General features: G+C 49.3%; 3 protein-coding genes across 3 annotated transcripts in view; 2 read left to right on the forward strand and 1 right to left on the reverse strand.

Moving 5' to 3' along the window:
* The window catches only part of PLEKHG2 (pleckstrin homology and RhoGEF domain containing G2), a 67,057-nt gene extending 60,335 nt beyond the window's left edge, over positions 1-6,722 (forward strand). Inside the window, exon 19 of the mRNA XM_084814681.1 lies at positions 185-6,722. Within this exon, the coding sequence (XP_084670807.1) occupies positions 185-2,286 (2,102 nt within the window). The 3' untranslated portion in view covers positions 2,287-6,722. The remainder of the gene's footprint in view (positions 1-184) is intronic.
* Positions 3,758-27,057, reverse strand: LOC146337482 (uncharacterized). Its single transcript, XM_084816282.1, has 5 exons — positions 26,862-27,057; positions 16,288-16,486; positions 12,304-14,439; positions 9,568-12,130; positions 3,758-3,917 (listed from the first exon to the last, which is right to left on the reverse strand). Exons 4-5 carry the CDS (start codon positions 10,542-10,544, stop codon positions 3,758-3,760), a joined length of 1,137 nt encoding a protein of 378 aa, XP_084672408.1. The 5' UTR covers positions 10,545-12,130; positions 12,304-14,439; positions 16,288-16,486; positions 26,862-27,057.
* LOC146337483 (neuroglobin-like) overlaps positions 22,910-27,940 on the forward strand; it is a 38,342-nt gene continuing 33,311 nt past the window's right edge. The window contains exon 1 of the mRNA XM_084814682.1: positions 22,910-23,142. Within this exon, the coding sequence (XP_084670808.1) occupies positions 22,910-23,142 (233 nt within the window). The remainder of the gene's footprint in view (positions 23,143-27,940) is intronic.

The following is a 27,940-nucleotide window of genomic DNA, read 5'->3' on the forward strand; positions in this document are numbered from 1 at the left end:
TAGACCTGGGTTCCCTTAGCTATCATCAACATCCTCAGTTAGAATTGCCCCACAGATTAATCAACTTTAGCTTTAGTTGATTAAGCTGTGGATTAAATGGATGACAGCTCGCAGGCCTGGTTGTTTTTCTGCCCCCTGAGGAGCTGGGCTTTTCATGCTGCCTCTTGCCTCCCTCTCCTCACAGGTGAGCCTCGAATCTACGGCCACGTCCTCATCCACGAGCCCCTTCAGCACGTCCTCGGGGTGCAGGAGAACACGCCGCTTGTTGCCGCCACCTGGGGGACCGCCCTCGAGCTGCACAGCGAAAGGCCCCGCCCGCTCCTTTCTCCAGATCTCCTGGGTCCTCTGCGGCAGGAATTGCCCTGCCCCCTTCCGCATCCCGTGAGCGTGGGGTCAGGCTGTCCGCTGCCCCTCGGCACTGAGGAGGTTCCACCCACCCAAGGTGGAGAAGTCCCAGGAGGCCCCCAGCGTTCCCTGTCGCCTGAATGCACCACAGATCCAACAGCCCCTGCCAGCAGGGGGGATCCTCCTCTGTACCCCAGATTTACAACTGGGATGGCGCTTGGTGCCCCAGAAGCAGAGGGCAGCACGTGTCCGTCCAAGCCATGCAGGGAGGTGGAGGAGGCAGTGGCACGGCCTTCTTGTGGGCCTGGGATCCGGCCAGAGGTAGCTGCAGAAACAGGGATGTCCGGCCTACTCCTGGAGTCGCAGCAGAGTCTCAGTGACACGGAGGCCGAAAAGCCCTCCACCTTGTCTGGGCCCAGAGAGGACCCAAAGCCCAGGATAGCCGGCTCCTCGCCTGTGCCTACAGCAGCGTGGGCCTCGCCGCAGATGCAGGAAGAGTGTCCTTCCCTGGGAAGCGCAGCCCCCGAGAAGCTGGCAGAAAGCACCTCAAAGAGCAAAGATTCCTCTCCTTTCCTGGAGAGGGCCGAGAGCAGCAAAGCGGACAAAGAGGTGCTGGTTTTGAGCCAGGAAGCCTCCAGAACACGGTCCAGGGTTTGCAGCTGGGTGACCCCAAATTCGAGCCCTGTCCCGGAGCTGTTGAAGGCCGCCACTCCCTTGCCCCTTGCTTCCTCTGGGGTTGTGCCCCTCTCGCCCCCCGGTGTGGGGGCACCCGCCCAGGAATCTCCTGCCACAAGCCATCCCAATTTCCAGGCCCCGGCAGCAGCAGAGCCTCCACCGTCGGCCCAAGAGCAGTGCCCAGCAGCACCTCTCCCAAAGCTCCTTCCCCCCTCGCCAGTCCGCAGGTGCCTCTCCTCCAGTGCCGCAGCGATTTCCAGGTACATCGCAGCCTCCTGCATCAGCCAGAGCTTGGCCAAGAAGAACGGCACGCCTCCGCACGAGGAGCTGCACGTGCCATGCAGGCCCCTCTCCCCCAGCCGGGCCCTCACAAGAGCCCCGGCAAACCCTTTGGCTCTGCTCCCCAAGGCGGCACCCAAGGCCCGCAGCAACATGGGGAACCCGGAAGCCTTGCTCCCGAGAGACTCTTCCACGGCTGGTTCCGGTTCCCCGGGCTTCGGCTCCGGGCCTCTCTCACCGACCCGCCAGAGGGCTGCGTCATGTGCAGCACAAGCCTTTGAACACCACACTCCCTTCTCGTCCGCCTCGGAGCCCAACTCCCGAGTGCAGTCGCCCTCTCCTGTCAGGCCCAGGGTCTGCTCCCCTCCTCCAGCTGGGTCCCGTGCGTCCACCTTCACTCCCTTGTGCATCCACCCTCCCGGGCAACCGCCTGCCCGCATCGCAGCCCCAGTGCCGCTGATGCCAAACTCCGTCAGAGAGGCGACTGCGTTACCTCACCTTGCTCGGTTGAGGCCCCGCGGCAACAGCCCACCCAACAGCGGCCCGACGGAGAGCCTGGCCGCAAACGGGGAGCAGGCGTCATCAGGGTGTGTCCTGGGGCCTCCCCACAATAACTCTGGCCCAGCCCTCGGCGGTTACCCTGGTTCTCATGACCTCGGCAGCATCAAGTGGCCCAATGTGCCCGGCCTGTGTCTGAAGTATGTGAGCAGAGGACGTAAGTCAAGTCCCCAGAGGGGGCAACTTGGTGGGGAGGGCTGCCAAAAGCCAGAGTCCCCCGTCACTCTGGACGCAGCTCAGTCCACAGACAAGAGCCAGCAGAGGGCCAGTTACTCGACTACGGTCAACATCCAAATTGGTGGGAGCGGTAGGATCTCCTCCTTTAGTAATGCCCAGGTCAGCTTGACTCATCCCCTCCTGGCCACGCCGGAGCAACTGAGCATCAGGAAGGTCAACTGCAGTGCCTTGGAGACGCCACCGAAAACGTGAAGCGGCAGCATCAGTGGCTCAAGGTACTAGCGGGCCCTACCTTCCAGGTCTTGTCCAGACCTGGGATCAATCCTAACACTGCACTCAGAGAGGGGTGAAAAGGCAGGAAGTGTGGGAGGGTTTCAGTTGAGATGAGAGAGGCTGGCTGTGCATAGAAGTCTCATTTTGGGTTGGAGGTGGATGAAAACAGAGAGCGAGTGAATTTACATATATCCAATATGCCAAGGGAAAGATCAGCTCCCCTCCTGCTACCCCCTGCCCCAAATGTAGCATCTTTTGGTCTCACTCTGCCAGGAGAGAGTAAGAAGGCTGGTTTGAGTCCATCTCAGTGAATTGGTGGCAGCAGGGGGAGGTGTGTTTGGCACAGGAGGGAGGAATGTTAACCAAAGCCAACATGCAATCAGAGGACGCTGTTGGGATTTTAAAATCCTATAGTGTTTCTCTCCCCCAGCCCCCATTTCAAACAGGTTCCAGTTTCTTTTAGAAGAGGGAGCCATGAAGACTAAGGGCATCTTTGTAAATTCTGTTTATAAATCAATGTGTTGAGTGGATGTTACAGGGATGTAGCCGTCCCAAGAGGGAAAGCTACCGCAGCACACACACACACCCCTGTATGTAACACAGCCAGGTCACAAAGCAACATTTTTCTGATAGTCCCATTAGGAGACACAGGTTCCACATTCCTGGTGTTCACTGCACTTGTGGTGAACTGAGAACAACTTGGTTTCTCCTTGGTTTGAAGAGGATGCTCTCTCTATGCTCAGCGGTCATCATGACTTCAGGGCTGAAGGCTTCTGAGATCATACCTGAACCCAGGCACCATTCTCAGGTGAGCAAGAGCTAAACTTGCTCTTTTTACCCATTGTGATCACAGCTTCTGAGGCAGGAACTAGATTTGGGCCCCCCGCAACCGTGTCCCTGGTTCCACCCCATGCACCAACATTGCCCCACAGAACGCAGTGGGAGGCACTGAAACGAAATAGTAAAGCATTTGCAATGGAACAGGGGTGTGTGTGAAGACACTGAAGGGGCCAATACTCCTGAAGGACTTGGCCCCCAGCCTTACAGCTGGTCCAGATGCTCAGCAGGGGATCCTTACCAAAGCCAGACCACTCTGCTCCCCATTGCGCGGTTGGGCCATTTTCCGGTAACGTAGTCTAGCTCTGGGCTCTGGGTCACTGGCTGAGTTTGGAACTTGGCATTCGAAACAATGAGATGGATTTTAAAACACACGCATAGCAGTAAAAGCCACAAACAAACAAAAAAGGCCACCATGCCAACGTACCGTTCCTGACACATCTTGAGATGTCTCTCTCTTTCTCAGGTGAAATTCTCCACTTGCTTCTCAAGCTTCCTAAAAAGCTACTCAAGAGTTCCCTGGGTCATCCAGAAGTGAGGTAGTTCTGAGTGGGAAGGTCTAGAAGCAAGTGAACAATTTCCCTTTCCCCCCTTGAAATGCACCAGGAATACATTACTGATTCCACTGTCTTTTATATGTGAACATGGCATTAGGACCCTTGCCATGTGACTCTTTGTCTTCCTTATGCTCCCCGGTCACGAATGAGGTGAGGAACCAGCTGACCCCCCCGCCTCCATCAAACGGGTGAGAGTGAGAGGCTGATGTGCACAATCTGAGAGTCACAGAAGCACAGCCTTTGCTGGATCGGGTCCATCAGGTCCAGCATTCTGCTTCCAACAGCAGATAGCCAACTGTGTCTGGTTGGCTTGCAAGCAGGCCATGGGGGACACTTTCCCTTGGCGTTCAGCCTCGGCATCTGCTCTCCAGGGGTAATTGCCTCTGGACTGGAGGTTCCATTGAGCTACCCTAGCCCAGCCTTCCCCAACCTTGCTCCCTCTGAATGGGTTGCTTGGACAATAATGCCCATCAACCCCAATCAGCACTACCAGTGGGGATTTTGGGAGTTGTAGTTCAACACATCTGGGGGATGCCAGGTTGAGAGAAAACTGCCCTAGCTAATACCCATTAATAGACCTCTCCTCATCCTCCTTGAACGTTTCTAATCCCCAGCTCCTGCAGCAGTAAATCCCAGACCTTAATTATACATTGTGTGAAAAGCTCCTTTCTTTTGTCCTGAATCTACTGTTCATTTTCATTAGTAGATCAACAGTTCTACTGTTAAGAGACAGAGACAACCATGTCCTTCTATCCGCTTTCTCTACAACTTGCATAATTTTATAAATCCCAATTTCTCTCTAACACACACCATTAATCATCATTTTTCTAAACTAAAAAGTCCCCAACACTTCAGCCTTTCCACATTTTGGTTGCTCTTTTCTGCACATCCTCCAGCTCTGATATTTTTCTTGAGATGCGGCACCAGGGCTGTGCACGGTATTCCAAATACAGCTGCACCATAGATTTCTATAAAGGCATTACGATACAGGCAGTTTTATTTTCAGTCACTTCCGTAATTATCCCTAAAATGGAATTTGCCTTTTTTGCAGCTGCCGCTGACTGAGTCAGCACTTTCACTGAGCTATGCACCGTGCCCCCAAGATCTCACCCCGGGATGGGCACTACCAGTTTAGACCTCATCAGCATGTGTGTGTACATGCAAAGTGGGGGCAATTGCCCCCAAATGCATCACATTATGTATTTGCTATTTTGTTACCCACTCGCCCAGTTTGGAGAGATCGCTTTGGAGCTGTTTCCAGTCTGCCTGGTTTTTAACATCCTGAATATCGATATCATCCACAAACTTGGCCTCCTCACGGCTCACTCCTGACACCAGATCATTTACGAAGCGGCCCCCTCTCGCAGCACAGATCCCTGGGGGATTTTGCTACTTCCTTCCCTCCATGGTGAGAACTGTCTGTTTACTACTATCCTCTGTTCCTTGTTCTTTAAGTAGTTATCAATCCATAAGAGGACCTCTCCTCTTCTCCCATGACTGCTACATTTACTGATGGGCATTTGCGAGGGACTTTGTCAAAAGCTTTTTGAAAATCCAACTATACAGTGTCGGATAACCTGTATCTGCACGCGTGTTGACACTTGAACTCTGAAAGGTTAATGAGAGACAGGACTTCTCTTTGCAGAAACTATGTTGATCCTTCTTCAGCAAGACTTGTTCTTCTGTATGCTTGATTAAATGGTGAATAATGCTTTTCACCATATTATCCAGAATAGATATTAAGCTGATTAGCCTATAATTTCGTAGATCCCTTTTTAAAAATTAGTGTTACATTGGCCATTTCCGAGTCTTCTGGTACAGAGACCTGATCTTAGGGACAAGTTACATACTTTTGTTAGGAGATCAGATCAGCAGTTTCACATTTGAGCTCTTTAAGAACTCTTGGATGGATACCATCTGGATCTGGTGATGTGTTAATTTTAAATGTGTCAGTAAGGCCTAGAACAGCGGTCCCCAACCTTTTTTACACCATGGACCGGAGGGGGGAGGTTTCACGGGCGGACTTCTGGCCGCTAGGACGCAAATGGCATCCCTGTTCTTTGCAGTATTAGGCTACGTAAAGATTTATGTAGCCTATTACTTGAAGAACAGGGACGCAAATGGTGTCTGCTACGCGGACACCATTTGCATCCCAGTGGCCGGAAGTCCACCAGCGGCCGGGGCGGCTGGCAGCTCTGTGGACTCGCTGCGGAGCGGAGCCAGCCGGGGCTGGCGAGGATTCCGGGGGGGAGGGACGGATCACCTCCCCTCCCCCGCAGAGCCCCACAGACCCAAGGTAAGGGGGTTTTGCACACCCCTTCACGGCCAGTTCCTAACAGGCCACGGACTGGTACCAGTCCGCAGCCTGGGGGTTGGGGACCCCTGGCCTAGAACATCATCTCTTGTCACTACTATTTGACCCTGTCAAAGAACACCAAAAGGTTGGTCAGGCAGGACTTCTGTTAAGCTAACAGAGTTATAATTTCCTAGGTTCCTCCCTTCCCCCTCCCCCCAGAAACATTTTAGAGAATCAGCATTACATTGGCTACTTTCCAATCCTCCTGTCAGGCTAATTTTAGTGACATGTTTTCAGTGGCCAATTTTATTGATAATTTTCGAAAGATTAGTAAATTCACACTTGACACCAATAAGCTGTGTTCTGTCTGGACCTGGTGATTTGTTACTTTTTTATTTCTCAGCTCTGGAATGTGACCTCTTGTTTGGCTTAGGTCTTCAGACTCCCCCTGCCCCCCCCCAGCAAAAATCAGTTCATGCATGGCTGTCTGTCCAACTTCTTCCACTGGGAAGATGGATGCAAATGATTCATTCAGCTGCAGTCTCCCCATTCCCTTTAGCACACCTTTTGCTCCTTTAGCATCTAACAGTCCAACCACCTACTTGGCCATTTTCCTGCTTCTCATCTATTTAAAGAAATGTTTATTCTTGACTTCAGTGGTGTTGGCAATATGCCCCTCAAATAATAATAATAATAATAATAATAATTCTCCTCCTCCTCCTCCTCCTCCTCCTCCTCCCCCCTGTCTTATTGTCAACTGGCATTGTTGTGCCAGAACTTGTACTCATGTTTGTTCTCCTTTGGGCTCCATTTCATACCTTTTAAAGCTTCTTTGACTGTGTTCCTTAACCTTGCTGGCATCCTCTGTGGCTTGTTGGCTCCTTTCCTAATTGGCAGTATACTTTCTAGTGGGGCTTCTATTTATTTAGTTTTAATAACCTCCAAGAATCCTGCAAAGATTTGGCCCTCTTGACTCTCCCTTTCAACTGGTCCCCTGATTTTTGAGAAATTTCTCATTTGAAACAGGTTTGAGTATTTCCTTTTTGAAAAATGTATTGCAAGTTTCACAGGCCCCAGTCTCCCTAAGTTTACGTCTCCCCACCACCCCTTTCTTTTGCTGTAATCTGTATCATCTGGCCCCTTACCTATCATGCAGGGAGCCAAGCAAACATTCCAGTGTCTTCATTTATGAGCCGAATCACTCTTATTTTCTTTCACAGTTGTGAAAACAGCTGTGGGGCCCTTTCCAGCGCGAAGGGGGAGTCTCCAGGCCAGAAGCCTCCTAGAAGCCGCCCTTCATCTACGCGGCTCCAGGCCAGCTGAAGTCAGCTGTGCCTGAAGGTGGAACTAGAGACTCCGAGGGAAGCAGGAGGCTCCTGCCCCCGCTCCCTCGGAAGGGAGGACGTCGGGGCGGGAGGGGAGGGGAGGGGAGGGGAGGGGAGGGGAGGGGTACTTCACCCCTCCCTTACCAGGTCCTTCTTAGAAACGTAGTTTAAATCATTTCTTCCTGCAGCCAGATTCCAAAATCAAGTAATCCCAGCTGAGGGTAAAATGGCAAACCAGGTTGGGGGATAGCGTTTGTGAAGGAGGGAAGGTCAAGCAGCCCTCGCGCCTGCCTGCTCTGCTTTTCTCTCCTTGTGTGCACATGACCTCTGTTAATTCAGGTTGTGGGAATGCCTGTTTGGAAGCAGCAAAAGGGATCCAGCAGCTGTGCAAAAGTACAAGGAAAAAAACAGCCACAGCTGTGTAGATGAAACAGCTTTGTCAAGTTCCAACACGTGTCTGAATGTTGGCCTTCTCAAGGGGAAGATTGCTTCACAAGTCAGGCACTGGGAAGTCTTCCGCCATTTGATTAGAACATGATCTCATCTTCTCTCATATATCTTTTATTGGGCTCTTCCTACATTACGGCAGTACAGCTGCTCAAACAGATTACAGAGCTACTGGCAGGCTAAGGTGGCAAGCCTTTGCAGGCATTGCTGTTGTTCAGTCGTTCAGTCGTGTCTGACTCCTTGTGACCCCATGGACCATAGCACGCCAGGCCTTCCTGTCCTCCGCTCTCTCCCAGAGTGTGCTCAAGTTCATATTCATTGCATCGGTGATGCTATCTAGCCATCTCATCGTCTGCCGTCCCCTCCTCCTTTGGCCTTCGATCTTTCCCAGCATCAGGGTCTTTTCCAGGGAGTTTTCTCCTCGCATTAGGTGGCCAAAATATTGGAGCTTCAGCTTCAGTATCTGTCCTTCCAATGAGCAGTCAGGGTTGTTTTCTTATAGGATGGACAGATTTGACCTCCTTGCAGTCCAGGGGACTCGTAAGAGTTTTCTCCAGCACCACAGTTCGAAAGCATTGATTCTTCGGCGCTCAGCCTTCCTCATAGTCCAGCTCTCACAGCCATACGTTGCTACTGGGAAAACCATAGCTTTGATTATACGGACCTTTGTCGGCAAGGTGGTGTCTCTGCTTCTTACAATGCTGTCTAGGTTTGCCATAGCTTTCCTCCCAAGGAGCAAGCGTCTTTTAATTTCATGGCTACAGTCACCGTCTGCGGTGATCTTGGAGCCCAAGAAAGTAAAATCTGTCACTGCTTCCATTTCTTCCCCTTCTATATGCCAGGAAGTGATGGGGCCAGATGCCATGATCTTAGCTTTTTTAATGTTGAGTTTCAGACCAGCTTTTGCACTCTCCACTTTCACCCTCAATAAGAGGCTCTTTAGATCCTCTTCGCTTTCTGCCGCTAGGGTGGTATCGTCTGCATATCTGAGGTTGTTGATAATTCTCCTGGCAATCTTAATTCCGACCTGCGATTCATCCAACCCAGCTTTTCTCATGATGTACTCTGCATATAAATTAAATAAGCAGGGCGACAATATACAGCCTTGTCGTACTCCTTTCCCAATTTTGAACCAATCAGTTGTTCCATATCCGGTTCTTACTGTTGCTTCTTGACCCTCGTACAGGTTTCTCAGGAGACAGGTAAGGTGGTCTGGTACTCCCATCTCTTGAAGAATTTGCCACAGTTTGTTGTGATCCACACAATCAAAGGCTTTAGCATAGTCAACAAAGCAGAAATAGACCTTTTTCTGGAATTCTCTTGCTTTTTCCATGATCCAGCGAATGTTGGCGATTTGATCTCTAGTTCCTCTGCCTCTTCGAAACCCAGCTTGTACTTCCGGTAGTTCTCGGTTCACATGCTGCTGAAGCCTAGCTTGTATGATTTTGAGCATAACCTTGCTGGCATGTGAAATGAACGCAATTGTATGGTAGTTTGAACACTCTTTGGCATTGCCCTTCTTTGGAATTGGAATGTAAACTGACCTTTTCCAGTCTTGTGGCCACTGTTGAGTGTTCCAAATTTGTTGGCATATTGAGTGCAGCACTTTAACAGCATCATCTTTTAGGATCTTAAATAGCTCAGCTGGAATACTGTCATCTCCACTAGCTTTGTTGTTAGTAATGCTTCCTAAGGCCCACTCTCTAGGGTGTCCGGCTCAGGTTCAGTGACAGCACTATCATGGCTATCAGGGACATTCAGATCTTTCCTGTATAGTTCTTCTGTGTATTCTTTCCACCTCTTCTTAATCTCATCGGCTTCTGTTAGGTCCCTGCCTTCTTTGTCCTTTATCATGCCCGTCTTGGCACAAAACGTTCCCTTGAGATCTCCGATTTTCTTGAAAAGATCTCTAGTCTTTCCCATTCTATTGTTTTCCTCCATTTCTTTGCATTGTTCATTTAAGAAGGCCTTCTTGTCTCTCCTTGCTATTCTCTGGAACTCTGCATTCAGTTGGGTATATCTTCCCCTTTCTCCCTTGCTTTTCACTTCCCTTCTTTCCTCAGCTACTTGTAAAGCCTCATCAGACAGCCACTTTGCTTTCTTGCATTTCTTTTTCTTTGGGATGGATTGAGTTGCTGCCTCCTGAACAATGTTACGGACCTCCGTCCATAGTTCCTCAGGCACTCTGTCTATCAGGTCTAATCCCTGAAATCTATTCGTCACCTCCACTGTATATTCATAAGGGATATGATTTAGGTCAAACCTGAATGGTTTAGTGATTTTCCCTACATTCTTCAATTTAAGCTGAAATTTTGCAATAAGAAGCTCATGATCTGAGCCACAGTCAGCTCCAGGTCTTGTTTTTACTGACTGTATAGAGCTTCTCCATCTTTGGCTGCAAAGGACATAATCAATCTGATTTCGGTATTGACCATCTGGTGATGTCCATGTGTAGAGTCGCCTCTTGTGTTGTTGGAAAAGAGTGTTTGCTCTGATCAGCGTGTTCTCTTGGCAAAACTCTATTAGCCTTTGTCCTGCTTCATTTTGTACACCAAGGCCATGCTTGCCTGTTATCCCGGTGATTTCTTGACTTTCTACTTTAGCATTCCAATCCCCTATGATGAAGAGGACATCTTTTTTTGGTGTTAGTTCTAGAAGGTGTTGTAGGTCTTCATAGAACCCATCAACCTCAGCTTCTTCGGCCTCAGTGGTTGGGGCATAGACTTGAATTACTGTGATGTTGAATGGTTTGCCTTGGATTCGTACTGAGATCATTGTATCGTTTCTGAGATTGTTCCCCAGTACTGCTTTTCCCACCCTTTTGTGCTACTCCATTTCTTCTAAGGGATTCTTGCCCACAGTAGTAGATATGATGGTCACCTGAATTACATTCGCCCATGCTTGTACATTTTAGTTCGCTGATTCCCAAGATGTCGATGTTCAATCTTGCCATCTCATGTCTGACCACCTCCAGCTTACCTTGATTCATTGATCTTACATTCCAGTTCCTAAACAATATTGTTCTTTACAGCATCGGATTTTCTTTTCACCACCAGACACATCCACAGCTGAGTGTCCTTTCGGCTTTGGCCCGACCGCTTCACTCTTTCTGGCGCTACTTGGAAATTCCCTCTGCTCTTCCCCAGTGGTATATTGGACACCTTCCGACCTGAGGGGCTCATCTTCCGGTGTCATCTCTTTTAGCCTTGTGATACGTTCCATGGGGTTTTCTTGGCAAGAATACTGGAGTGGGTTGCCATTTCCTTCTCCAGTGGACCACATTTTGTCAGAACTCTCCGCCATGACCTGTCCGTCTTGGACGGCCCTGCACAGCATAGCTTATGGCTTCACTGAGTTACGCAAGCCCCTTCGCCACAACAAGGCAGCGATCCATGAAGGGGTTTGCAGGCATATGTGAATGTAATTCCCATTGAAACCTGTGAGACCGACTCCAAAAACCAGGGGGCTGAGTTAGCTGCAACTCCATGACTTGGGGAGTCACAGAGCACCTGCTTTTCAGGCAGAAGTTCCCCGCTTCAGTCCTGACATCCCCACCTAAGGTTCTTGGCAAGCACAGCTCAGAAGGGCCTCTCTCATGGCCAGTTCAAGCAGACAGTACTGGCCTGCTGGACCAATAGCCAGGCTCAGTAGGAGGCAGCTCCCAAGGTTCGGCTGATTGGTCATAGGGTGAACACAGGAAGCTGCATAATCCTGAGTCCATCTAGTCCGGTATTGTCGACGCTGACTGGCAGCCGTGGCTCTCCAGGGTCTCAGGCAGGAACTTTCCTAGCCTGGAGATCCTGCCAGGGATCGAATGTGGGGCCTTCTGTGTGCAAAGCAGGGGCTCGACCACGGAGCCCCTCCCAGTCCTGACAGCTGTGAGGTGTCCGGGATCATTCAAGAGACTGCGGCCATTGCCTGGCCTTCTTCCCCTGCCTTTCGGGGTGGTGCCTTCTCCAGCTTTCCACCTGGTTAGAAACATCGGAAGCCGCCTTAGACTGTGTCAGGCTGCTGATACGTCCAGCTCAGTGTTGCCTCCAGCAGGGGTGGGCAGACTTCGGGCGTGCAGGATCTGCTTTGGTCTTTACTAGAACTCCAAGGTCCACCAAAGGAAAAGCTGCCGCAAAAGATGCATGCGGACGCACACGTAGAATTAAAGAACCCTGAGTCCGGGGATTTGTCTAGAGCTGCAGGACTGAATCGAGCATGACGTGCTTCCATGCAAAAGTTCACTCCTGGCTAGCTCTAGCGTCTGCTCTTTCAGCAGCATGACTGGGTGCAGGGAGTGATCTCACTGCTGCTATTGTTAAAGAACTGGGAGTCTGAAATCCTTGTCGATCTACTACAAATCGCACAGACACCTACCAATAGATCAGTGGCTCCGACATCAGTGGGGTGGTGAATCTGCTCCGGGTTTCAGTCAGAACTCTAAAGAAGCTATCCTGCAGAGCACCTTGGATAGCTCCTTTAGAGTGCTGACTGGTTCTGACTGAAACCCGGAGTGGATTTACCGCCCCAGCGACGTCGGAGCCACCCGCTTCCACTGCAGTAGATCCAAATCTGCCTTCTGCCCACCACTGTTCTACAGGCCGGACTGGCACTGGCAGCAGCTTGCCCAGATCTCACACAGGAGTCTTTTCCAGCCCTCCCTGGAAATGCTGGGGATTGCACCTGAGGTGTTTTGTGTGAAAAGCTGGTACTCTTCCACTGAGTGATGGGCCTTCTCCAATTTGCAGCATCAGCCTTCGAAGTGCGGACTGGCAAAATGCTGTCTGTGCATGGACTGGTTTGTGAGACAGTGATGTGGCTGGGAAACTCCGCCTTTCTGCGTTGCTTGTCCGGCATTTCAGGGATGCCATGAAGATGGCCAGCCAGCTTTGTCCGAGTCTGCTTGAGCGTCTCTCTCGTGGAGAGGGAGAGAGTTTTCCAGGCTACGGGGCGGGAAAGAGTTCAGATTGGGTACATTTCCAATTTGAGTGCAAGGGAGAGAACGTGTGAGAGCGGTGAGGTGGAAGTCGATGTGCTGGGATGCGATATGGGCGTACGCTGCGTGTGCAGACAGGGCACATCAGGCGTCTATGGCCGTGGCGCAAAGCAACACAGCGGTCTCGGGCAGCAAACTCTGAGAGCCGTGAAGTGGGCTGCAGAGTGGGAGCTCGACAGATCTGGCCCATGGGACACAATCCAGCAGGACGTTTTCCTGCACAAGCCTCGTCTAGAGTAAAGGGAGGGCTTGCACAGGAGAATGTCCTGCTGGATTCTGCCTTGCTTCAGTGTGTGCGTGTGAGGGGCAGGTATGTGTGTGTTATACTTCAGATTTTCTGCCATTTCAATGCGTTGTTAGGCTCAGGAATCACAGCTCTGGAATATGTTTTTGCTGTTAAAAGACTCGACCATTGACCTTCCTACATTACTGTCCAGAAGCCTGTGGAGTTCCTTTAATTAAAGCAGAGGTGCAGAACCTCGGGCTGGATGGGGACCATCTGGTCCTCTGAGGTTCCCCAGGTGACCATGCCACCTTCCCAAAGCCACACCCCTTTCCCCCAACTACCTATGGTTTGGTGGCTTCCTGGCTTTTGTGAAGTTTTCCCTCCGTTCTATAAAGTTGAAATGCCTCTCCTAAGGCTTGGTTACTGGCAGTCAGAGTTTTAAACCAAAATATGCAGATATTTTTGGGATCTTGGTCCTTCTCCTTTTGCCTTCAGCCATGCCCACCACTGGAACATGGTCCCTGAGAGTTTCTCTGAAATGGAATTTGGCCCTGGGGCTGAAAGGGGCCCCTGAATCCAACCATACCTTGCTGGGAAATGAATGTGTGCACTTTTTTTTTACGGGACAGGCTGCCTTTTCTAGGTAAACATGCTCACTTAACACATGGTGTGTTTTTGTTTTTAAAAATTGTCTATTTATAGTGACACAGTTGCTTTTTAATTTAAATGCAGGGGATTCTCTCACCCTCCTCAGAATTGGTACTGATTGATTTGTTTGCTTTTTAATATCCCCATTCCACCCTTGTAAATAAACTTTGATAATGTTAGCCTCCCGCTTTGTATCAATGCCTTTCTTTCCATTGTCTTTCCCTCATGGGATGTACATAAAATAAATTTATAATGGTGCTTTTTAAAGGAAATGTGGATCTGGAAAGGGAAGTGCAGGGAATCAGAGAGCAAATAAACATGCAAATTCTGATCAATGTGTTTGGTGTCACTCTTCCTTTGCAAAGTCTCCAGGCTCAATGGCTCTGCCATTTAGGTGAGCCCTTTGCATGCCTTCTGGCAGTGGCTAAGACAAGACAGGCATTTGTGGTTTCCAAGCCCTTGTACTGATTTTATCCTTGGCATCGCACTGTAACAACAGAAGTCGGGAAGCCGTGGGGGTGCTGTGGAAGAGGCCTTTGTGTAAGGTGCTTGAGTTGTCATTCTTCAGGGCTCACCTCCCTCCCCAGAGTCTCCCAACATGAAATCTCTTGAGTGGGAAATGGATGCACCTTGTCTGTAGCACACATGTAGGTACAAGGAGCCCTCCTTGGATCCCCAAGACTTGAACAACTTTCACCAGGTCTCGAATCTGCCGTTTTGGGGCAAGGTGATTGAGTGGCTGCTGGCTTTGCAGTTGCGGGCACACTTGGAAGAAGCCGCTTCTCTGGATCCATTTCAATTGGGCTTCAGGCCTGGACATGGGACAGAAACAGCCTTGGTCACCTTGGTGGATGATACGGGGAGAGCTCTGGATAGGGGCGAATGCTCCTTCCTTGTTCTCCTCAACCTCTCAGTGGCTTTTGATACCATTGACCACAGTATCCTCCTAGACCGCCTGAAGGGGTTGGGCATAGGGGACACCGTATTGTGGTGGTTCTGTGCCTTCCTCTCTGGCAGGTACCGGAGGGTAGCTCTGGGGGAGGAGACTTCAGGCCCTTGGCTGCTCACTTGCGGGGTGCCACAGGGTTCCATTCTCTCCTCGATGTTATTTAACATCTATGTGAAGCCTCTGGGGGCTGTCATCAGGCGTTTTGGGGTGCGGTGTCACCAATATGCAGATGACACGCAGCTCTACCTCTCGTTTAAATCCTCACCAAGGTTGGCTGTAGAAACCCCATCCAAGTGTCTGGAGATGGTGAGTGGCTGGATGGAAAGGACTACGCTGAAACTGAACCCCAACTAAACTTAAGTACTTTTTGTGGGAGACAACGGGAGGTTGGGTGATGTTGACCTGGTGTTTAATGGGGGAGGCTACCCCTGAAGGACCAGGTCTACAGTCTAGGGGTCATTTTAGATTCCCAGCTGTCCATGGAGGCTCAGGTGTCAGCCGTGAGCTGGGCAGTGCTGTACCAACTCCATCTGATATGGCGGCTGTGCCCCTATCTCCCTAACCATCTGCTCCCATCAGTAGTTCATGCCCTGGTCTCGTCTCACCTAGACTACTGTAATACGCTGTATGTGGGGCTATCCTTGAAGATGGTTTGGAAGTTGCAGCTGGTGCAGAATGTGGCAGCCCACCTGATTAAAGGCAGCCATCAGCAAGACCACATCACTCCAGTGCTGAAGGAGTTGCACTGGTTACCAGTTGTTTTCTGGGCCCAATTCAAGGTGTTGGCATTGACCATTAAAACCCTATATGGTTCTGGCCTAGTCTATCTTAAGGAGCACCTCCAACAACACCAGGGATGCCTCTCAACAAGATTGACATTGGTAGGCCTTCTATCTGTCCCATCAGCCAGGACAGCTAGGCTGGTGAGGACTAGGGAGAGGGCCTTTTCTGTGGTGGCCCCCACTCTGTGTAATTCCCTCCCTAGTGACCTCCGCCATGCCCCCTCTTTAATGAGCTTCTGCCATGCGTTGAAAACATGGTGGTTTGGGAGGGCATTTGGGGTGGGTTAGGGTTTTTTAGAGCAGTGTTGTTTTGTTTTGTTATGTTGTTTTGTTCAGTTGATTATGTAAATTTATTAGTATTGTATGCTGCCTAGGGTGGCCAGGCAGCTGGCCAGATGGGCAGCTGAGAAATCTAATTAGTAAGTAAGTAAGTAAGTAAGTAAGTAAGTAAGTAAATAAATGTGTGCACATGAGCACTAAGGTCCCATGCAGTGTGCAGCCTGCCCTTTCGCAAGCACTGTAGCTGCTGAGATTTATTTGAGCACATTGCCAGAGAAGCGTGTTTTTCTGAAATTCCTTGAACCAAAAGAACAAATCACCATTTTGGCATTTAAATCAGTGGAGAGGAGGGGAGGCTATCCCAGTGGGAGTGAATTCAGGCAGGATAGCACCTCAGGAGTACATAAGTTGTGTGTATGTAAGAGCTGGGGGGGCAGGTGCACCACAGTCTGGTATGAGAATAGGGGTGACGCATGTACATTCCTATTTTCATCTCTGAAATGCTGGAAACCATCTTCTGAGGCAAGCCTGCCTCTTTGGGGACTAGCTCTTGCGTTTCTGTGCAGCTTGGGAGAATGGGGCCTTAGTCCATCTGTGAAAGGAGAGAGATGTTGAGCAGAACCCAGACAGATGGGGAAGGCCTCGCGTACCCACAAAAAGCCACTGAACGGTGGACAAACACAAGGCCTCCACCAGGCAGCCTTTCCACATGGGTCCCACAGGCCGTTGTGTTTGTTTCTTCCCTGGACACCAACAGATCAGCTGTTGCACTTCAGAAGAGGCCAGGAACGGAGCCAGTGGGAGCAGCAGTCAAGTGCTTAAGGTCTGGGCACTTCAAAGTAATATTTTCTAACAACACACAGGGAAGAAAAGAAAGAAAGAGCAATGATCATTACTTGGCCTACCGAGACATCATCAGGATTTCCTGTGGTTTTTAAAAAGATTAATAGCTGCAGTGTGGGGGTAAGTATGTCAAACCACGCAGGACCACAGTCCAAAGCTGGGAGTAAAAATACAGAGACAGACAATAGGTGTGAAAGCAGAGGGCGAAGGGAGCACACATCTGCTAAATTGTGTCTTCCACAGCAAAAGCTTTCCCCTCAGAATGAGCATCGCACTCCGTGGCACAGTGGTCTAAATCTGATTCAGGGGGTCCCCACATGGACAATTAACTTTTCCAAAAAAAAAAAAAAAGGAGATGAAAGGCGAAGCCTCACACTACAGACGTAAACTTCTTCTAAAAATAATTGCTTCTTCATATGGGATCCTGGAAATTGTGTGATCTGGGGAGCGGGCTGAGGATCTCTCCTTACCACAGTTCTGGGGATTCTTTACAGGAACACATGGAGAAATAGCAGAAAACTCCAATATGTCTGCAGTGAAGATAAGGGCTTCTCACATCATGGGCTTCTCACATCACACAAAGCTGCACCTAGGGATGTACGAATCCCTTACCTTGTTCCGGTCTGGGGCATCCGCGTTGTCGGGGAGGCAATCCGTCCCTCCCCCCGGAATCCTCCCCAGCCAGCTCCGCTCCGCGGCAAGGCTGCGGAGCCACCGGCTGGGGCCCACTGCAGCCAGAATTTCAGCCACTGCCGGGCTGCTGCGGCCACAAATGTCGGCTGTCGTAGCGGCCGCCATTTGCATCCTTACATTAGGCCATGATAGGCTACATTAAGTATTTACGTAGCCTATCATGGCAAAAGGCAGGGACGCAAATGGCCGCTATTGCACCCCTGCTCTTTGCCCTGATAGGCTACGTAAGTATATACGTAGCCTATCATGGTCTAATGCAGGCACGCAAATGGCGGCCGCAGCAGCCCGGCAGTGGCCGGAAGATGAGCTGGAGCCGCCGCTGCCGCATCTGCCACCGCTGCATCCACCACCAGGTAGGTCCGTCCCGGGGGGATTTTGGGGAGGTAGTCCATTCCGCCACAGACTCTGGGGGGCTGGATTCTTTGGAATCCACTGGAGTCCACTTTGGAATCCACTGGAGTCCGTGGCGGATTTCTCCAGCATCCCTAGGCCTGTACCCTTATGTCTGAGAATCATTACACAGATCTTGTGAGTAGGGGACATATGCTGCTTTACTGAATAATTCAGTCTACTCCAAGCTTTTTGTATACCTCATTTAAGTGATCAAAGAACTTCACATACAGTATTTCAGTAATCCTAACAATAGTCTTGCAAGGTAGTCCAGGCATTCTTCCTGCCATTGCAGGTGGAAGGCTGGGGCTGAGAGAACTGTCCCTTGTCTGTGCTCCACCCACCACCCATCCCCAGTGGGAATGGGGCTGAAGATAGATTAGCGCTGGAGGATTTCCTGAGCCGCTGCTCAAAATCTCCCCATCTATGCTACAGCAGCTCCAGTGGAGGCTGGTGGCTCCGATGTCAATGGGGCGTTGAATTCGCTCTGGGTTTCAGTCAGAACTCTAAAGGAGAAGCACCTTGGCTGGCTCCTTTAGAGTTCTGTCTGGTTCTGACTGAAACCCAGAGCAGATTCACCACCCCACTGATATCAGAACACCACCCTCCACTGAGCAGCTCTCTGTAGCAGCAAAAAATGCAATCGCATTGACATTTACTTAAGAGTGAGCCCCGACAGACTTATTTCTGAGCAGGGATGCATACGGTTGTGTGCATGATCCCATGCACACTCACTTGGAAGTAGGTCCCGTTGAAATCAGATGTCTTTCTTCTGAGTAAGCATGCAAAGCATCCGGCAGCATGTGTGTGAGCCAGGAAATCCTTGGTCCGCATCTCACCTCCATCACAAACAGCACTAAGGTGTCTTCAGGCAGGCTACTGTCTTCTCAACCTCAACACCTATCCCCGCCCCACCAACAAACCCCAGTATGGGAATAATAATACTGGCCTGCTGCACAGGGCTATTGTAAGGAGTGCTAAGATAAAATATGCAAAAGTACTAGGAGAAATGCAGTCCAAATGCCAAGTGTGTAATAGCTTTATGGCTACTGTTCCTCCATAAGCTTCTTTTTCTTTCTGCCTCTCGCCTATGGCGCTCATTCCTGGTGCCAGCAAACCGTTATCTCCCAGGCAGCTATGAGTGTAGCCAAGGCCTTTGTCCACAGAGGAGCACTAACAAATGCACCCCCATCTTCAGTCCATTAATTGAATGCGGCTTTCATGCACCGGGTAGAGATGAAAGGGATGATCTATCTGTTTTCAAATGGAGCAGCAGCTGATGTTTTCCAGGTCTCCAGGAAGTGGAGGAACAGGGGTAGGGGGAGGAACAGGCAGGCCAAAACGAGGCAGGCTCTAAGACCCCGAGGATGCCTGTGTGTGCTGCTGTCTACATATGAGATTCACCTGCTTTGGAAGAGTCTCGGCGAGGAATCCAAGCGGCAGGAGGAGAATCTTTTTGCTTCTCCCAAAAGAAACCTACTGCTGCTTCTCCCCACGTGGGAATTTCCACCTGGAGCACTGGATCGCGCATCTCTTCTTTTCTCATTGAATAGAAGAACTTGCACTGGTAAGTAGGCCGTCCGGTCCTCATTTCATCACCGGGGGATGAGGTTCCTCAAATGTTGGCTGTAACTCTAATATGGTATTGGTCTAGTTCTATAGCACTACCGATGTGCATAGTGCTCTATAGAGCACAATCAGCCAAAGGAAGGGTGGGACAGCGTTCTGCCCCAAAGAACTTACAAACCTGCTGAGCCTAAAATGAATGTCCACAGACCCCTTCTGCCGCATTCCATCTTGGGACTGTGAACATGCAGACAATGTAACTTCACCATCAAGTCCCTGATGAAGAGCACTGGACCTTTTTTTTGTGATCTTTCGCTTGGCCTAATGAAGGTATCACACTGATGTGGATTTTGGAATTTTACTTATGGTGAACCCAGCTACCTTTGCTTTTTACAAACTAAATGTTGACAATGGGTAAGAAAAATGGAGTGAAGCTGTTTCTGCTTCCAAATTTTATTCCTGTTCAGGATTGCATTATGACGCAGGTAAATGCATCCTATGCATGTTTTCTCAGAAGCAAGCCTCACTGAGTTCAGCGTAAATGTGCATGGGACTGCCATCTTAAACATCCTCTCTTCCTTCAGGATATGCCCTCTTAAGTCCCCTCAGTTAAGCCAAACCTCACCTGGATGGTCTCAAACCATGTGCTGCTCTGTTGCAAGCTCAGTCCTCAGTTGTCAGTTTCTTGATTCCCCACCAAAGTCAACTGTCCTGTCTACCTAATGTAGTTTGTAAGCCCTCTACAGGGACTTAGTTGCTCCCGGACTCAATACGCTGCCTTGTATGCTATTGGTGCTAGCTGAATAGCAGAGGGTGCCTGCTAGGGTTTGGCTAGCAGTTAAGAGATCTGAAGTTGATTAAATCACCTATCTTTTAAACTAATTAATTACAATTAAATACACCTACACACTACCAAAGTCTCAGTATAGGTTCCTTCTTAGCTCACCAATAAATGGCACTTAAGGGACCTTAAAGCAACACACTAGAAACAAAACAGCATTAAAAAAACACAATTCTCAGCCTTTCTAATTATTAATAAACTAAGCATTTAGTAGTCTGATTTGTCAATTAGAGCTTTTCTACACAAGGCATTTGTTGTGCACTCATCATTCCCTACTCATGGAATGAGTTTACAGGCTCTTTAGATGACATTGGGACCCTCCGGTTTCACTTCTGTTTGTAAACAGCACTTTCCATGAGGTTTTTTAGAGTAAAGAAAATAGGGTATTATTTCTGATGGTGAAAGAGAGCACAATTTCCTCTTATGTATTTCCACTATTCTGCTATATACCACAGTGCCACCTAGAGGTTATGTGGCAGAAAAGCAAATGCTTCTAGTGTAGTGCACAGATCTCAATTCTGCAATGAAACTGAAAGCAGATGCAGAGGATGAACAGCCTTGTGTAGAGAAGCCCTAATAACTGCAGCCACAACATGCACAGGTATCTTTTTAAAACAGTCTGAATTTATTGAGCACTTCTGGCTGTGACAGTATTTCCTCCTTTGGCTGCCACCTAACTTCTTCATACATTTGGTGTACACCTAAATATTTAAACTGTGGATGTGCCAGGCAGGTGTTCAAAAACTCATGTATCCTGCAGGTATGCTTGCTGGAAAGAAGGCTTTACTGGTTGTCCCATGACTAACAGTGTGTCATCAGGTAATGGCACATAAGTGGGCCTTCTCAAGAGTAGTACCCTCTGGAGTGCTCTCCCATATGTGGTTCAAAAGGCAGAAACTGTGGCAAGCTTCAAATGCCTCTTGAAGGTGCATTTGGGTACTCCGGCTTTCCTTGACTTGTAATCTACCATGACATTGCTCTGTTTTACTGTTCTTGTTGTAATGTTTTTAGGGTGCAATCTTATGCATATTTAGCCAGAAAAAACTCCTACAGCTTCCATGCTGGCAGGGGAATGCTGGGAGCTGTAGGACTCTTTTCTGTCTAAACATGCAGAATATTGCACCCTTAATGCATGTATTATTTTACATTGACTTTTATGTTTTATGTATTTTTAATGTAAATTGCTTAGAGTTCTCACGATGTCAAGCTTTAAATAGCTAAATAAAGCTGGCATTGACTGTAGCTATAACTGCATTTATGCCCAGGGACAAACCAAGGTTTTTTGCTGTGTAAAGTGATAAATGACGCTGTCTTCTCTCTGTTCTTTCCAATCTTTGGGACTGTTTTCTCTCCCCCCCCCCCCCCGCTGTTTCCACCTCCATGCTATTTCTTGATCCAGGAGATTCCCTGATATCTCCCATCCATCCTTGTCTTTACCCAGTGTATGTTGCACGCCATGTGGGGCAGGAACTGGCATCACTTCAACCTAACACACTGCCGGTGTTGGAGAGATCTTCCCCCGGCGGTACAGAGGCTTCTGTTCCCAGGCGAGAAGCATCCCTCCAATGTCCGCATGTACCAGCAGAGGTGGTGGGTGGAAGGCAAGAAATTGTTACCTCCTGCAGGAGCCAACTATTTCCCAGCCACCCACTGCAAAATCTCAAACAATTTGGAACTGTAAGAATACCTTTTAATTTGTAATATTCATTTGTTTTAGACAGTCATATGCTGCCCTACAACTGGGTTCATGGGGCACCTGGTGACTTACAATAAAGCCTATTAAAAATACATGCAATAAAACAGATCAATGATAAAAAATTAAAATAAACTATAAAAGCAGCATAAAAACAAGTGGCAAAGCTTCAAAACAGATTAGAGTTGGAGTGGATTACTAGGCCTGGAAAAAATGTTTGAAAGGTCTTCCCCTGATGCCCAAAGGATGACACGGTAGGCATTTCTGGCCTCTTTGGGGTGCGCATTTCATAGGAAGGAGAAGGCCACCTTGCATCCAGAGATCTGTTAATTTGTCCTCCCCTCATTGGATTCAGCCTTCTCCAATCTGACGCTTTCCAGATGTGTTGGACTGCAGCTCCCATCATTCTGGGAATGATGGGAGTTTCAGTCTAACAAATCTGGAGGGCGCCGGATTGGAGAAGGCTGGATTATTTGCTTTCTTGATGTTGACCTGTTGCATGCCAGGGTCTCCACCAGCCTGAAGATTTCCTTTCCCCATTTCTCTCCCCCCCTCTCTCTTTCTCTCTCTCTCTCTCTCTCTCTTTGTATTTCTTTTTTAAAATTTAAGTCCTGAGTTCAAATCCCCCACTCATCTATGAAGCTCGCTGGGCAATCCTTGGCTCAGCTGCTTATCTCTCAAGCTGACAGTTCTAAGGGGGATGGGGTGGGCATGGGGAGACAGAGAAATTTGTGTATGCTTCCCTCGGCTCTGTAAGGAAAGGACTGGATAAAAACGAATCCTGCTGGGGGGTGCTGGGAATCATTCTGTGGACCATTTTGAATTTGCAAACATTTCAAAGATGCTTGATATATGCAGCCAAGCAATAGCTATTGTTGCATCTCCTTTCCCCTCCAAGATATGAGGAGAGCTCTCTTTGGTTATCCTGACAGTGGAGGCTGGTGGCTCCGATTTTGGTGAGGTTGTGAATCCATGCTGGGTTTCAGCCAGAACCAGCCAGAACTCTAAAGGAGCTATCCAAGGTGCTGAACCCATTTTGGGGACAGGGTTCCGCACTTTGGAGAGCTCCTTTAGAGTTCTGGCTGGTTCTGACTGAAACCCAGCATGGATTCGCAGCCTCACCGAAATCAGAGCCACCAACCTCCGCTGGATTCTGGTTCATTCCATAACCAGCTGTCTTTTAAAAAATGTTGTGTCTCTTTTGGGTGGCACTGAAGAATTGTGAGTGCCCGGCCTTTGGAGAGAGATGGGGTGTGCCTTATCCACCCCAGGCATCACATCGGATCCCGCGGCCTCTGAAGAGAAGAGATGCTCGTCTCTGGATGGCGGTGTGGATTTGAATGTGGAAGCGGAGTGCATGAGCCATAGGGAGATGCCTGAATTGTTCCCGCTTTCAGAGGCTCAGAAGGAGCTGGTCCAGGAGTCCTGGAAAATCCTGCACAAAGACATTGCACGAGTCGGGATCATCGTCTTCATCAGGTAAGGGCCAGTTTCTTGCTTTCTTTGCAGGCAAAAGTCTGAGGCGGCGCTCAGAGTCGGACAGCCCTGGCGTGTGTTGGAATTGCACAGGTTCCGCTGATGCCCTGGCTCAGGAGGTTTCTCTAGTATCCACAGTGTCTGGCCCGAGGCCCGCTGTGCGGAGTCCCAGTGTCTTGGGATCCCTTCGGGAGGATTGCAAGGGACGTCCACCGCGGGATGGGCCCGACGGAGGCTCTGCGGCAGGTGCCGTGTCTGCCCGAGATGTCTTTTCCTGACTGCTTGCCTGGCATCGGGTGTTGTTCTGCAAGCGCCTCTGCAACAAGCGTGGGGCCGCATGGAAGCTGCTAGGAACATGGGAAGCTGGCTTAGGCCACGTCAGACCCTTAGTCCGGCTAGCTGAGCATTGTCCACTCTGCACAGACCAGTGGTGGTTCCCCGGCAGCCTTTCCCAGGCCGACCTTGAGATCGCTGAGTCAGCCCCTGGCACCTTCCACGGGCAAAGCAAGTGCTCGGCCTCCAGGGGCGCAGAGGAGCCCGGGCTTGGGGGCTGAGGCCCTGGGGCTTTTGTGTTAGCAGTCCTCTGCCCCCTTCCTCGGACTTCCTCGCTCCCTCTGAGCTCAGCTGCAATCTTCACAGTACCTGGAGGGGAAAACGAATATCCCCAGCAACACTGCATTGTTTCCTGTTGCAATGCAAAGTATTTTGGGGTGGGCTGGGTCCTGAATGGGTAAGGAAGGCCCATTAGCTTCACAAAAGACATAGATAATAAAACACAGAGAGAGAGAGAGAGAGAGAGAGAGAGATGCAGCAACCCAGCTGCCTGCATTTCAGGGCCGGCCCTGCCATTAGGCAGAGTGAGGCAGTCACCTCAGGCAGCAGCAGATGCTGAGAGACAGCAGCGAGGTGTTGGAAGAGGGTGCTGTATGCCACATGGAGGACGTGACCTGTTGTCCCATTGCCAGTATTGAAGAAAGATTCACCTGCCAGCCCAGTCACCTTTTGCACATGACATGGGAAGGGATGCCACCTTGTTCTTTGCCTCAGGCAGCAAAATGTCATGGGCTGGCCCTCCTGCGTGTCTTTATTCTCCCTGAGGGTGTGGCTGGGGGGACTGTCACGATGAGCGCCTGCAAATGTACTGCTATGCCATGGTCTGCTATTAAGCAGTGGCCCTTCACCTTCCACAGAAGTCGCTGTGCGAATGCCACACATTGAGAGATCCAGAGATGCTGAGAATGCAAGGGAAATCTCCTCCTGGCCTCTGGCCAGGGATGAATTGATCTTCCCTGTGTGTGTGTGTGTGTGTGTGTGTGTGTGTGTGTTTGCATTAGAAGGATCGATTCCAGGGGAAATTGAACTTCTGTGGTTACCACTCAGGAAGCATGGATAACAATGCTTGGGTTGCTGAGTATAACGGTCAGAGCCAAAGATCTGTGAGTCTGGATTTCACTCGGGAGGGGGGGGGGTGGAGGGGCGTGTGCATTTGTCTGACACTTCAAATGTAGGATGCACTTTGAAATGCAGAACTCTCAAATGAATTAGAATGGGCAACCAGTCAAGGGGCGAAATGGTGCTCCCTTCCAAGCAGTGGTGGTACCTTCCTCCAGGCCAAAGGGCACTTTCACAGGCACCCTTCTGTCCTTGCTAAACGGATGGACTTGCAACCACTTCTGACCTTGCAGGAATGCAGCAGTTAAGTTCTGGGCTTTTAGGAAATGAGGCTGAGATGGTTGACAGTGGCTTGGGAGAGGCTTTGCTTCCCATGGTGTGTGTCTTAGATTTCTTTTGCCCCAGGGTTTGCCTCTTGAAACAATACAGAAATGTGTTGATGGAGGCAAAAATGCACACTGCAGTTGCCTACCCTCCTTCAAGATGTTTTCCAAGCCTCTGCCTTGTCTCTCTCCAGCCTGAGGGGCCAAGCTAGATCTTAAGGTGGAAAATGCATTTTTACAGTTTATGTGTGCGCTTAAAAAAAAAAAAAAGGCAGATAGCAGCAGCTGGGGGTGGGGTGATAATTATCAGGATCTCAGCAGAGAGGAGTGAGCTCAACCCTTTCCTCCCGCGCTGCCCTCCTGATGAAAATTGTTCCTTTGAAGCTACTCTTTGCATGGGGAGGAGGGCACCAAGGGGCGGGCAATTTCCTGCCAATGCAAACATACATTTCACCTCTCATTTGGCCCCCTGTGTTATAAAATACTGTTTTTTTTTTCAAGATCGTTCTTCACCATTTTAACAATATTGTGAATAGTTTTGAAGATGACAAAATTTGACAAAAGTAACCTTCAAGTGTTGTTCAAATCTGAGTTTTTGAACACCCGGGAAGGATTTCACATTGGTGCAAAATTGCATGTGGCTACAGGCAAACATCTCTCTTCCGGCCAGTTATCTCTTCTTAATATCTGCAAGAGCTCCTGCCACATTCTTGTCTAACCTCAGGCCATCTCTTGTCTAGCATCTTATAGCCTCTTTCTGAATGGCCTTCCCGCCTGCCAGATACCTAGCATGGGCAGTTCACACAACACACTAACCCACACTCAGAGTGTGGGTAGTTTGTTGAACCGTGGGTTGGCATGTTGTCTGAACCCAGGACATTTTCCACAGGGTGGTTTGTAAACCACCATTCGGCAGCATATGATAAGTTTTTAATCGATCCTGGAATGTCTTATGTTTCTGGTTGTTTGCTTTTGAGATTGTTTGATTGAAGTTGTTTTAGATATATGTTTCTTTTGTGTATATTGTCTGTTCACTTTTTTATGTAAGCGATTTTTAATCTCTGTACATTGTATTTTTAATGTTTTTAATCTTTGTAAACTGCCCACAGAGCTCTGGCTATTGGGCGGTATAGAAATGTAATGAATGAATGAATGAACAAACAAACAAACAAACCATGCAGTGTGGCTTGTTGACCACCCTGAACAACCCAACAACAAACCATGGGTTCTCAGGGTGGCTTGTTTGAGAAAAATAAGCCACACTGCATGGTTCACAAGCCAGCCTGAGGCAAATGTCCTGGGTTCAGACAACATGCTAACCCACAGTTCAACAAACAACCCACCCTTGACCACTGAGTTCATGTTGGCGTGTTGTGTGAACCGAGTCAGTGTCAGACAAGGAGTTAAGACCCCCTAAATAAATAGCTTCTCCCTGCATTGCTCGACCCCTGTATTTACTTGAAGAGAAAGCATTTGTCACATTCAAATCAAGAAACTCAAACTAAGAAATTAGGAGGATGTGAGGAGGCATGGCACATTTGTGCAAGAAGGGAGCAGTTACACCCAAAACTATCAATATGCAGAGATCTGAACCTCCCCATTTCATTGAACTGGAGAGAGCCTTGTAGGAAATCCAGAGCCCAAGTAACCCAACCGATGACTGCCCAGCCGCTGCCTGCAGACTTCCCGCAAGGGAGATTGGGCATCGGTTCCACCATCAAGCTGCTCCCATTATTGAGATGCTTTTCCTAATGTCCCACCGAAATCTGCCTTCCTGGAACTTAAGCCCATGAGATGTACTCCTGTCCTCTGGTACAGCAGAGAACAAGCCGCCGCTCTCCACCCTTTTGTTCTAACCGTTAATAACTGTCATTCTTAGCATTTTAGAAGGGCTCAAAACACGTCATATACATAACATCAGTAGTCCTTGCAACAACCATGCAAGGTAGGTCAGTAACATTATCCCCAGATTGCAGATAGAAAGGGTGAGAGGGGGTTGCTTCCTACCTTGGCGAATTGATGGCAGAGGTGAGATTTGAACTCGTGCCTTCCTGAGTGTAGCTCAGTTTCTTGGGTCTCATTTTTCTTGCAGAGGCAGTGTGGTCCAGTGGGCTAAGCCAGGTTTAGGAGACCTGAATTCAAGTTCCACCAGTGCCATAGACTCACTGTGCATCTTCGGACCATTTCACTCTCTTTCTGCTTCAGTTTTCCTTTTGCAAAGTAGGAATAAAGATAATGTGCTTGCATAGCATGGGGGCGCTAGGGAGAGCACTGTACAGATTGCCACCAAACAGATAGTCTCTTGAACGTTATTAAAGGCTGCGGGTGGAATGCCAGCTCCCACCTCATCCAATACCGCACCCTCCCTTCTTGATTTTGTTTTGAAACTGCTTATATTTTAACTTCTAAAGAGGAACAGCGCCAGGCTGAAGGAAGGGCTTAAGGAAGGAAGGAAGCTTAAAAGAAACAGCTTTTAGTCCCAGATGCAGGGAGTTTGGCAGTAGGCTATAGTGATTCATTAGTGTGGATGGGTGGTGTAGTTTGCACATGCTCAGAGGTATTCTTGCACAGCAGCAGGTTGTAGGGCTGAATCCTGGCTTGGATGGAACCCTGGGAAGATGGCCTCGTGTTTGGGTAGGAACCAAGACATCCTGAGCTGAAATGAGTTGCCTTCTCCCCCCCCCCAACTTCTCTCTTTGAGGAGTCTCTTGGCATGAGCAATTGCTTTTGACCTGCACCGTGTTTTTGCAGGGGGTCTGTTTTGTGTCTGGCTAAGTCAAGGTGGCTTTGAAGGAGGACGGTTGGGGGAAGGGAGAGAATAATCTGCCCCAGTCTTCTGGAACATGACCTGTCCTCTGCTTTGCTCAGGCAGGGTGGGGTGATCCCGATTTGTTTTTATGGCAGCGAACCCTTTATTTATTCCTGGGAAAACTGGCTCCACCAAGTTCTTTGGAAGTATAATTCCATTGGCTGCTGCATGACCCTTTTCACTGAAGACGCCAAAGATAGAACCTGCCGCCTTCTGCATGCACACATCTGCTCTGCCATTGATTTAAGGTCTCTCCCCGTGCTTTGCATGGATAAGG

This window comes from Heloderma suspectum, chromosome 10 (assembly GCF_057233095.1).
Source record: "Heloderma suspectum isolate Gila_16-S chromosome 10, 16-S_ref, whole genome shotgun sequence".
NCBI lineage: Eukaryota > Metazoa > Chordata > Lepidosauria > Squamata > Helodermatidae > Heloderma > Heloderma suspectum.